Here is a 12544-nt window from a genome sequence, read left to right as displayed (position 1 = left end):
GTTACTGCCTGTGGCCGGCAGTTTGTCCTGTAGGTGAAGATTGAAACATCTCTGGTCAATGATGTTCGGGTAACAAAAGACGTATTACTATATCTCTGGTCAATAAGTTGTTAAAATTTTTAGTATTTTTCCACCTTTTTATTATTGTTACTACTATCACTACCAGTACTATAATTATTAACTCAGCCATTGAGTTTTAAGACTGTTGAAGATATATGATGCCTTCTGTTACCATAGCAAGCCACCTCTGGGTCTGGCACACTATGTCCTTGCCTTGTATCTCCTCCTTAATGCCTTCCCTTTTCCTACGAATTTTCTGTCTACCAGAGAACTGCCCAAGAAGTTTCAAGTCATTTTCATCCTCCAATGGAGGTAGGAAGCTATATTCAGCTCACCTAGAGTTTCTCTGATTTCTCGCAAAACTCCCAACCTATCCCCTCCCTCCTCCAGGTCATGCCCACAGATGCCATGGAGATTTCTCTGTTTACTTATGCAGCAGATCTAGCTCTTGCCATGTAAAAAAGTCTGAAGCCAGAAAATGTGGAAGGTCCAGAAGGGAGTGAGACGTGATTCCTACTCTCTGCAGTGTTTATCACTGAGTGCGGGAACAGGCTGGTACCTGAACCGCACCAGAGCACAGACCAGAGGGTCACAAGGGAAGTGGTGAGCAGCGGCTCAGAGTGCCCAAGCCAGCAGTAAGCACCTGGGGTGCTCTAGGGTGGATCACTTTGAAAACCCACCCCAGGGACTTGGCTGATGTTAGAATCCAGGGCAGGCATTTTATAATGGGCAGGTTCCCAGCTTTCAGCGAAGTTTAGTCCATGTGGTGGAAAGCAGCATCTCTGAGGAAAGAGCTCCCAGGGGAATCCATGGAGCCTTCATAGAAGGAGTGACCTTTGAGATGGATCTTGAAAGATGAGTAGAAGTTCAACAGATGGCGATGTCTGAGACCGGCGTTCCAGGCTGGGAAGGAACAGGTTGTGCTACCATGTGGAGGCGGGAAGAACAGGGGGATTAAGAAACAGTAATGCTGAGTGGCTGAGGGCGAGAAAGGCAGGGGAGGCCACGAGGCCGAGACAGCAAGGAAAGAAACTATTAGGTCATGCTAGGAAGTTTAACCCTGAACTTTATCCCGTAAGCATTAGGTAACTCTGCCAGATTAGAGTGGGGCTTTCCCTACCGTCGTGGGAAGGGTGAGCAAGTCTGGAGATGGAAAGCAAGTGAAATAAACCAAGACAAAGAGATGACGAGGGTCTCAACCAAAAACAGCTTATTTTAGAGATGCCAATGTATTTCATGCACTTGTTTAAGGAGTGGTGGTTGACTGACCCTTCTGCCGAGCAGGAATTTCCTTGTAGCTATACGTACTGCGCTGGAATTTGGACTTAATCAGCATTACAACCCGCAGGCGTTTTACACAGAGCAAGGAAGGCATGCGTACCATTCATTGTGAGAGGTGCAAGTCCCAACAAGGGCAAAGGGGATCAGATAAGTCCCGCTCACTTTCACGTCAGGGCCAGGCAGACACAGTGCCAGGGGCTTGGGCTGGTGTGTGGAAATAGGCAGGACACGGGCCTGGGAGGCGTCTAGGAACCAGTGAGGCCCAGGAGGTGAGGGGTGAGTGTAAGCAGCCGCTTCTCAACCCCTTCTTTGATAGCCTCTGCTTTATTGTTTGCTTTTTAAAAAAATGAAAACAAGGATTTCATCCTGTTTGATTTCTGGCTAACATCTCTGGCTATGCCCTGTTGTGAGAAAGGTTTAGAACACTGAGGGCCATCTTTATGCATATGAAGACCAGAGTGTGATGAGTCATATTTAGAACCCAACACACACACACCCCACCTGACACAGTATGTGAATCCTACCACTACAATGACCATTAGGGAGTTAAAACCAATTATTACTTAATGTTTTATGGAGTGAAGAACCAAGAGAAAATGGGACATAGGAAGAATATGTTTTTGATTGAGGAGATTACTTTAAAATTATTTTTACTTGTGATAAAATACACATAATTTAAAATTTGCTGTCTTAACCATTTTAAGTGTACAGTTCAGGGGTGTTAAATACGTTCACATTATTGTGCAGATATTACCACCAGCCATCTCACCTCTCATCCATCTTTTCATCTTATTAAACTGAAACCCTGTACCCATTAAATAATAATTCCCCTTACTCCCTCCCCCAGCCCCTGGCAAGCACCATTCCACTTCATGTCTCTATTAATTTCACTATTCTAGGTACTTCATATAAGTGGAGTCATACAGTGTCTGTCTTTTTATAACTGGCTTATTTCACTTAGCCTAATGTCCTGAAGATTCCTCCGTGTTGTAACGTGTGTCAGAATTACTTTCCTTTTTAAGTTGAATAATATTCCATTGATGCTGGAAATGATTGAGAGCAAGAGGAGAAGGGGACGACAGAGGATGAGAGATTGCATGGCATCACCAAGTCAATGGACATGAATTTGAGCAAGCTCTGGGAGTTGGTGATGGACAAGGAAGCCTGGAGTGCTCTGGTGCATGGGGTCGCAAAGAGTCAGGCATGACTGAGCAACTGACCTGACTGAATATTCCTTTATGTGTACATACCACATTTCGTTTATCCATTCATCAGTCAGTGGATATTTGAGTTGCTTACAGTTTTTGGTTATTGTGAATAATATAGCTATGATTGGGGTATACAGTTCTTTTGAATATATGCCCAGAAGTGGAGTTTCTGGATAAAATTCCATTTTTAATTTCTTGGGAAACCTCCATACTATCTTCCACAGCAGCTATACCATTTTACATTCCCATTAACAGTGCACAAGAGTTTCAACTGCTCCTCATCCTCACCAACGGTTGTTATTTTCTGGGTTCTGTTTGTTTTTGACAGTAGCTATCCTAAATGGCTATGATATGGGACATTGCAGCTGTATTTACACTTGGGGAAGGTTTTTATTTTTTTATTCTTCAAATGCATTGTAGGCCCTGTGTCAGATGTAGGAATATAAAGAGGAATAAACCCTAGGTGGAAAGAACAAGCCCTTGCCCGGGAACCATGAGCTGCCACCACAGAGAGGCCAGGCGGAGGTCTGTATGAAGGCCATCGATGTAGAGCCATCACTTCGCAGGGAGAGAGGCAAACGGAATTACTATTTCCGTAATTTTGCCCAAAGCTAGATCTGCGATCCAGCCAACACTCAGGGTGATCGAAAACGCAGTGAGAGAACGGAGGCCAAGACCTTTAAAAAGCCACTTTACCTCTCATCCTAAGTGGCCCCTTCAGTCAGTTAAGAGGATCAGACCAAATGGTTTCTGTGGCCTGAGAGGAGAACAGAATATTTTTGATTTTTAGGGAGGAGTTATACCATCTGGAGAATGAGAGCAAGTGTGCGCATGAAGCATCCCTGGTTTAACTCCAGTTTTGTTGCCATGAGACCTGTGTCATATCAATATTCTTCTGCTCCTGATACCCCAGTGCCTTCAACCTGTGCCAGGGTGCCTCAGGATCAGCCTGGCTCTTCACGCAGGGCCTGGAGGGCCTGCAGCAGGTAGAGAGCAGAATTTAGGAGCAGGGGTCTGTTTCGTTCCTTTGATCTTGTCAAAAATAGTGAACGCGTTTGCTGGAGCCAGCTGGCTCGTCAGGGGCGGAACAGCTCAGCCGTCAGCCTCCGCAGCCTTCCGTGTCCATGGCAACCACAGGTCCCAGGAAAACCAAAAAGCACATCGGGGTTTTGCAGGAACATCAGCTACCTCTGCACAGAATGCCTAAGAAAGAAAAAATATATATGGAGAGAAAACATGGAAGAGTATTTTCTAGTGGATGTTAGTTCATTTCCATAAACACTGGGACTGTAAGATCGTTAACCAATGAACAGTTCAAGCTGTAATAGGACATCTGATTCCCGTTTTCATTGCAAATAGCCTCATACGTTTGGTATATTTAGCACCAATTTTGGAATTGTTCTTTTTTTTACAATATAAATTTATTTTAATTGGAGGCTAATTACTTTACAATATTGTATTGATTTTGCCATACATTGACATGAATCTGCCACGGGTGTACATGTGTTCCCCATTCTGAACCCCCCTCCCACCTCCCTCCCCATCCCATCCCTCTGGGTCATCCCAGTGCACCAGCCCCAAGCATCCTGTATCATTTATTGAACCTGGACTGCCGATTCGTTTCACATGTGATAATTTACATGGTTCAATGCCATTCTCTCAAATCATCCCACCCTTGCCGTCTCCCACAGAGTCCAGCAAAACACTATTCTATACATCTGTGTCTCTTTTGCTGTCTCGCATACAGGGTTATTGTTACCATCTTTCTAAATTCCATATATATGCATTAGTATACTGTATTGGTGTTTTTCTTTCTGGCTTACTTCACTCTGTATAATAGGCTCCAGTTTCATCCACCTCATTAGAACTGATTCAAGTGTATTCTTTTTAATAGCTGAGTAATATTCCATTGTGTATCTGTACCACAGCTTTCTTATCCATTCATCTGCTGATGGACATCTAGGTTGTTTCCATGTCCTGGCTGTTATAAACAGTGCTGCGATGAACACTGGGGTACATGTGTCTCTTTCAATTCTGGTTTCCTCGGTGTGTATACCCAGCAGTGGGATTGCTGGGTCATAAGGCAGTTCTATTTCCAGTTTTTTAAGGAATCTCCACACTGTTCTCCATAGTGGCTATACTAGTTTGCATTCTCACCAACAGTGTAAGAGGGTTCCCTTTTCTCCGCACCCTCTCCAGCATTTATTGCTTGTAGACTTTTGGATAGCAGCCATTCTGACTGGCGTGAAATGGTACCTCATTGTGGTTTTGATTTGCATTTGTCTGATAATGAGTGATGTTGAGCATCTTTTCATGTGTTTGTTGACCATCTGTATGTCTTTGGAGAATGAGCCTGAGCAGTGGAATTGTTCTAAGTTGTAGGTTATATAGATACTGGGGTGATGTGTATGAATCGCTCTGTGGGTTATAAAGCTCTAGGCCCCAGCAGTATGTGATGTACTGTACCTGCATCATAATGAGGACAGCTGTCCTTTTCAATTCTCTTATTCTGTGTATATAGACATTTCTAGTGAATTTTATTTAAAAAGTGAGGATTCTAAAAGAATAGAGTTACTGTTATTCAGGGGCAAATTATACCTGGATTATACAGAATTTTTGCCCTTTGCTTCTGCTCCCATCCTCAGAATATTTCCATGGTTATATATTACAGAATAGCAGGCAGTGGAAAAAAGAGTGGTGACCTAAATAGTTCCTCTATGCTTAAAAAAAAAAAAAAAGACAGTTTAATAACGGCAGTAATGAAAATTTGAGGAGAAAAACACACCCATGATGCCACCTTCCTAACACAATAATTGATTTTTTAAAAATTTCTTTATATCCTTGGTTTCAGAAACCCACTCAAGCCAGCTTAAATTAAAAAATAAGGATAAGGAATGACTTTATTGGAAAGATAGGGATATCTCATAGAATCTAAGAACAGGAAGCAGCATCTCCTGAGAAACTGGCTTTAGAAATGAATCAGAAAATGCCTGGAACCCAACCAGGCAGTGCCCCACTCCCCTCCTCTCCTGCTCTGAAGGGCCCATCTCCACTGCTCTCCTGGGTCTGGTGCCTGCGTGTGGCCCCTCTTTGCACAGGCAGGCTTTCCCTCATTTGTTCGCACAGGGCCCACTCTCTATTGCCCCCAAATGTCACCCCTAGTCCCAAAGGCCACATTCATCTCCTCCCAGCAAGGCATCCGCTGATTCAGCCTAAGGTTCCAGTCTCCCAGGAGAGGGAATTTGATTGCCCAGTGTGGTCACTCCTGGGTCAATGTCCACCTCCAGAGTGCAGATGTGACCACAGGGGCCCAGTCCAGGGTGGAGGGCAGTTTTCAGGGACGGGGTGTGGGCTTGGGAGATAGCCACAGGTATATGGTGCTTGCCAAAGTGGCTTTTAAAAACATTCCTGCAGTCACAAAGTACTTCACTGAGCTGTTTTAATAGTTTTTGGTCTGTTTTAGAAAGTATAATCTTTGAAACAATAGTGTAAAGTGAATTGTCAGGAAATTACATTCTAAGAATGTTTCCATTGAGTCTTTTAATTCTGTTCCCACATCCTTTGTTATCTGAAGTCACTCTTAAGAATTCTAAAAGTCACTTTGCAGATATATCTAGTTCATTGGGAAAATATTGATTACTCATTTTCTTATAATGCTAAATAGCCAAAGCTGATTTAACTCTCTTTTTCTTTTCTCACTTTGTGTATGTTCAGCTAGTAAGTCAGGAAAATGGGCCCATTTCAGAGAAAACGCTTTCAAATTTACTTGCTCCTCACAGCAAAGGCAAATCCCCCATGTCACCATGTTATAACTCAGCAAATTGGAAATGATTCGGGTTTCAGTTATGAAATGAGAGAACCTTGTTTTTAATTAGTCACTTAGAAACAGACCTGCAACTCCTGAAGGTTAGCCAAGCTAGATTTTAGATCTAAGTGCTACCCACTTAAACATTAAAGAACATGGTATGAATCAGAGAGTTCTTAGTTTGGTATTCATTTTTCCAGGAAGGACATTTCAAGACTACTAGATATAAAGGAGCTATGGAAGAAAGAGGGGGCGAGGACATGCTAGTATGTGTGTATATACACTAAATTGCTTGCAGATAAAATGTTAGGATAGCTGATATTTGCTTCGAAGTAATCTGGGGTGAGAGAATGAGTGGAGATTCCTGAAACAGGGCCAGCCATGTGGTAATAACCATTGAGGTTGGACATTGGCTCTCTAGGGTTTTTTTTTAAACCATTACTTCCATATGTGTTTGAGATTTTCCATCGTTTAAAAAAATGCTGAAAAAAATACTCAAAAGTACATTGTTTGGGTCATTTAAATTTTCAAGTCATAAAGGATCATTGATGTGGTAGGAAGAGAATTAAGAAATCTAATCTTTTTCAACATTAATTGAAATGAATCCAAGATTAAAATCCAAGATTTTACACATCAGACCAAAAGACTATTTTTGCTCAACATTTTGTTTTGGGAAAAGTCTTGGATTTCTTCACAAATTTTCAAGTAAAAAGGGAAGGGGAGAATGGAATGAGCATTTACAGTTTGTTTGATATGTCCTTGTCTTCCTGTTTCTAAATGTGAAATGGCAAATCTGGAATTTATACCTTAGTAAACACAAACTCTTACAGGGTCTTTGCTTCTGGTGTCATAATTCTTGCCAAAGCAGTTTGCTTTTACTAGGTTTCTGTGCTAGGAAGCAACAGGGGAAAAGAGCATAAGTTAGATGTTGTTTGGCTTTGGAAAAATAGCCAGTGCAGCAGAGTAAAGTAGCAACTCCGTTCTTCTCTTTTTGAAGGATGTTCAAGGTAAGGTTTTATGAAGTTCATATGTTTAAAAATCATAGCTTTGGAGTTTCCACCCTGCCATGTAATTGTCTTTACCTACATCCTGGATGATTCAGCATATATTTACTCAAATTATGAGACTTTGATTAAAATGAATGAAAATATCAAATGGTTGCAATCCTGTTCATTTTATCACTAAAAGATAAATGCAGAGGTTAATGGTCTCCTGCTTTATTCTATCATAACAGGAAAATTACTGCAAGTTAATTCAGGTGCCAAAGAACAACTCTTCTTCGAAGCTCCAAGAGGCAAACGGCATATAATAAGACCTTCTGAGGTAACAATCACACACAAAGCTTTTAAAAAATAGTTCATGATCTACTGTGTGCATTTAAGTAAAACCTATCATTACTATTCACTAAAATGAGTTATAGTTGTATGTCTTTCAGGCTTGACCATTTCTTAAATCTGACTGCTTACCCTGGTTTCCTACTTTCTGAGGAGGTGTGGATTTACTGTGCCACTGACATAGCAATCTCTAATTGGTGTTCTACTTAATTTTTCTCTGCCGGAAGACAATGACTGAGCTAACAATTTGAATGCTACATATTACTTTTCCTGTTCCACATGTTCTGTCATTTTGTGCAAAGCTTGTTAGGAACTTAAAATTCTGAAACATGTCTTCTCAGTGGTTACTGTTTGCAATAGTAAACAATATCTTTTGCAACAATAAAAGAAATTATTTTTCAAAACAAAACCATCCACAACCTGACCATCCTAATATAGCAAGCTGTTGCCTTTTCCCATATTTTCCTCATGCTTCTATCCACATACATCATTTTTTAATTGCTGAAATCAAATCCTAGACAAAATTTTTGAATCCATAAACTAACACCCTCCTGAAATCTCTTCCTAAAGGCTTGGCTGCTTTAGTCTCTCAATCTGTACAGTGCTTCCATGTAGTAAGCCCTGTTGGCCACAAAGGCCATTGCCTGATGGAGCACTAAGGACGTCCTTTTAGTCCCAGGAGACATTCTAACTCATTTATTTACTAAGTAACCTTTGATGAAAGAAAAGGAAATATTGCTTCTTTAGAGGAAAAAGAGTCAAGGGTATGCCACCAAGGGACAGGCATCTTCCACTCTCTAGCTTCAGTTAGCTAGCAATGTAAACTATCCCAGTATTCTAATGTACTTCTGGACATCTGTTCATTCCTAATATTTTAATTGTTTCTAAAGGAAATATATGTGCAGTACGTGAGACACCCAAGTGGTTACAGAAGATGGCACTGTATTAATGGAAATTGTTAATGGATCGATTAATCTCACTCCCAAACTCCAGTCTATTTAGCTTTGATCAATCTATATTTTAACTTTTTTATATGTGGAAACTTTAATAGCCTTGAGTAAGGGATACTTGGAAGCATGCCATTCCTTCACTGGATATCTGTGCACTGTTCCAGGCACTTTGTATACCTGTATTCCAATCCTCAGAGAGTGGTTTACCTACTATGAATCAGGCTGGTGTGTGATAGTTGTCAATCTCTTTTTCCAGATGGGGAAATTAAGGTTCTAAGAAAGTAAAAGGACCACGGAGCTTTGGTCCCTGCCTAGAGGGGTCTGTGTGTCACTCCACAGCCTAGACCACGCAGCGTCATTTTGCCTCACTTTATCTGTATTTTCCCTTCCAGTTCTAGTCCCTCAAATAAGTTTACTAAAATAAGATTCGGTAGAACCACGTGGTGGAGGAAGGATGAGGTCAACTTGGGACAGATGAGCAATTTTAGATTAAAAAATACCTCTAGAAGTAGCTCATCCTTTTACTTAGCAATATTGTCAGGCCCCTCAATTAAGTATGAAGGATTTTGAAATTTTCCTTTGCAAAAAAGATTTTTTTTAAAGAAATAGTCATGGTGAAACTAACAGAAAGCTTACCCAGCAAATTTTTAACTATGACAGCTATTAAAATGTCCATTTATATACACCCAATGCAGCATGGTGCAGTTAAGGCAGCTCTATCCCAGGAGCCCAACTCCTTAGAGCTCGACTTCCTCCCTGCTTGCTAAGCTGACTGGGGTTTAAATGACTCACTTCTCATTGGGCTCCAGTTACCTCCTCTGCAAAGCAGTGATTATAATGACATACCTGCCTGGGGCAAGGTGCTATGGGAGACACCCTTGGAGGGCTCTCCTTCTGTCTAAAATCCAGGGTGTTTAACAAGTTTATATACCCGTTTTGGGTTTTGTTGGTTACAGGGATCATTCTTTTTTAAATTTATTTTATTGAAGTATAATTGATTCACAGTGTTGTATTAGTTTCTGCTATGCAGCAAAGTGACTCATATTATGTAACTCAATGTTACACATATATATACACATTCTTTAATGCTCCATTTTAATTAAATGCAGTTTCTATAGCTTCTAACAAGTTAGACATAAGCCTCCCCCAGATAGCATGGTGTTCAGATCTGGCCAAGGGTGTTCTGTTGGGGTGACTGTAGAGTGAGCAAGACCAGCTCACCCCCATCCCTCCCTGTATAATGAGTCCAGGAAAGGTGCCACCCAAGCAGGGGGTCAGAAATGAAATCTCATATCTATAAGGGAGTCAGTGACCAGAAGCCCATTTCTGGAACCAGAGTCGGGGGTTCCCTGCTTCTCTTCCTGTGAAGGTCAGTTGGGGATGTCATAAGGAGCTGGGGAGACTCCACTTGCAGCTAAGAAGACTGAGGTAGTTATGGGGGAACCACCTCACGTCACCTCGGTCTGCGGCCTTGCTTGAGCACCCAAACGCACTGGGTGAACTGCTGTTTTTTGATTCCAATCCTACATGTGTCCAGAAGAAACACAGAATATTAAATGAGAAATTTGAGTGACTAAAATATGCATAGCACCTCCTCACATTGTGACTCAAATCCTAGCTGCATCTTGTCATTTCCCTCCCAGGCAGTGGTGCCAAGCGGAAAACTACAGAAATGGGTGGTGAGGTACACTAACAACGTGCCAAGCAGCTGCCAGATCCGCAGAGAGCAATCTGGCCTTTCATTTTAGCTACAGGTCTCTAATGAGTTTTTATAGCTTTTAAACAGTGCTTCCAAGTGCTTGTGCATAGAAACGGTACTGATAAGGTACACTAGCAGGTCTTGAATGAAAGTAAGTAAAATCATATTCCCCTGGGAAAGTCTAATCCACAGTGGTGGTGGTACTGTTATTGTTTTCTTTTTAAAAAAAGGAAAGAAAAGCCTTGATTTTGTCAGAATTAAAATGTTTGAATTGCGAATCTTCCTGTCCATGAATTTCAGATAAAGCAGTTTTAAAGGATAAAATGTATATTCGTGCAGTAGAGTATGAACATCCCATCTCTTCCAGTTTTTAAGATGGTCTTTCTAGAGCATAAAGGATACTAAGCTAGCTGCAGAATCTTATTGCTCTTTCTTCCAAGGAAGCAGTCCTTTAAAAAGTTCTGTCCTGTGCCTTTTTAAAATACTTTGCTAAATGACCAGCCCCATTGATCAGTCTAGCTCAGTGGTTCTCAGTTGAGGTCAATTTGCCCTCTCTCCCAGGGATATTTGACAATGTCTGGGGACAACCTGAGGTGGTGGTGCTACTGGGATCCAGTTAGTAGAGGACAGGGATGCTGCTGAACGGGCAGGACAGCCCCTGAACACACATAATTATCTAGCCTGGAATGTCAATAGAGTTGATGCTGAGAAACCCTGATGGCATTTTGATGTTTGTTCAGTTGCTAAGTCATGTCTGACTCTTTGTGACCCCCTGGACTCCAGCACACCAGGCTTCCCTGTCCTTCAGTATCTCCCAGAGTTTGCTCAAACTTATGTCCGTTGAGTCGGTGATGCCATCCAACCATCTCATCCTCTGTCACCCTCTTCTCCTTTTGCTGCCAGTCTTTCCCAGCGTCAGGGTCTTTTCTAATGAGTTAGTTCTTCGCATCAAGTGGTCAATGTATTGGAGCTTCAGCATCAGTCCTTCAGATGAATATTCAGGACTGATTTCCTTTAGGATTGACTGGTTTGATGTCCTTACTGTCCAAGGGACTCTCAAGAGTCTTCTCCAGCACCACAGTTCCAAAGCATCAATTCTTCAGCACTCAGCCTATGTTATGGTCCAACTCTCACCTCCATATGTGACTACTGGAAAAACTATGTCTTTGACTATATGGACCTTGTCAGCAAAGTGATGTCTTTGCTTTTTAATGCTCTGTCTAGGTTTGTCATGGCTTTCCTTTCAAGGTGCAAGGGTCTTTTAATTTCATGACTTTTAATTACACAATTTCATGTCTTTCAATTTCATGACTCTTTGAAACCCCATGGGCTGTAGCCTGCCAGGCTCCTTTGTCCATGGAATTCTCTAGGCAAGAGTACTGCAGTGGGTAGCCGTTCCTTTCTGCAGGGGATCTTCCCAGCCCAGGGATCGACCCTGGGTCTCCCACATTGCAGGCAGATCCTTTACTATCTAAGCCACCAGGGAAGCCCCAGCTTATGGCATATACAATGATAAATATCTAGGTGAGAATTAAGAACCTTTGTTATTGTCAGGTGTCCACAATTCAAACGTGTTCATTTTATCTAGGGGAGCATATATGGAGGTTTGACTGCAGTATTGATTTATTGAAACAATATATATGCCACTTTAAAAATGCAGCTGAGAATTTTAGGCACTGCAGCATACAAAATACCCGGTGTTAGCAAAGTCATCATTTAGAACTATTCAACCTCAATCTGTTTCTTTTAAATAAAACAAAAAGATCTCTGGGTTGTACTAAATGTATTCACTTTCCTTCTTTTCAAGATTGAGAAGATAGAGTGGGACACGTGGACCTGTGTGCTGGGGCCCACCTGTGAGGGCATCTGGCCAGTGCACAGCGACGTGACTGATGTAAATGCTGCCAGCCTCACCAAAGACTGCTCCCTCTTAGCCACAGGAGATGATTTTGGTTTCATTAAGCTTTTCTCATATCCTGTCAAGGTAATGTTGCATGTTTACTATATGTATTTGCTTAGTTTCAAATAATAACCCAAAATCTATCTATTGTATTTAAGTGGATTTTTAAATATCAAAGGAGTAAGTAACCAGCATTGGCATCTACAGTTATCTACATTTGCAGTTGCGCAGTTATCTACATCATGGTTGTTTATGCCCATAGAAACCTTGGTGACCTTAGGTGTACTAGTTTGAGTCAGAGTCTCGT

General features: G+C 41.6%; 1 protein-coding gene across 1 annotated transcript in view; it reads left to right on the top strand.

The window, feature by feature from the left end:
- EML6 (EMAP like 6) overlaps positions 1-12544 on the top strand; it is a 288057-nt gene that overhangs the window by 225848 nt on the left and 49665 nt on the right. Inside the window, exons 24-25 of the mRNA XM_068970681.1 lie at positions 7589-7677; positions 12145-12321. Coding sequence (XP_068826782.1) covers positions 7589-7677; positions 12145-12321 — 266 coding nt within the window. The remainder of the gene's footprint in view (positions 1-7588; positions 7678-12144; positions 12322-12544) is intronic.

The sequence above is a fragment of the Capricornis sumatraensis genome, chromosome 1 (assembly GCF_032405125.1).
Source record: "Capricornis sumatraensis isolate serow.1 chromosome 1, serow.2, whole genome shotgun sequence".
Classification (NCBI taxonomy): domain Eukaryota; kingdom Metazoa; phylum Chordata; class Mammalia; order Artiodactyla; family Bovidae; genus Capricornis; species Capricornis sumatraensis.
The sequence above is the reverse complement of the archived record's forward strand: the minus strand, read 5'-3'. Positions and strand labels throughout refer to the sequence as shown.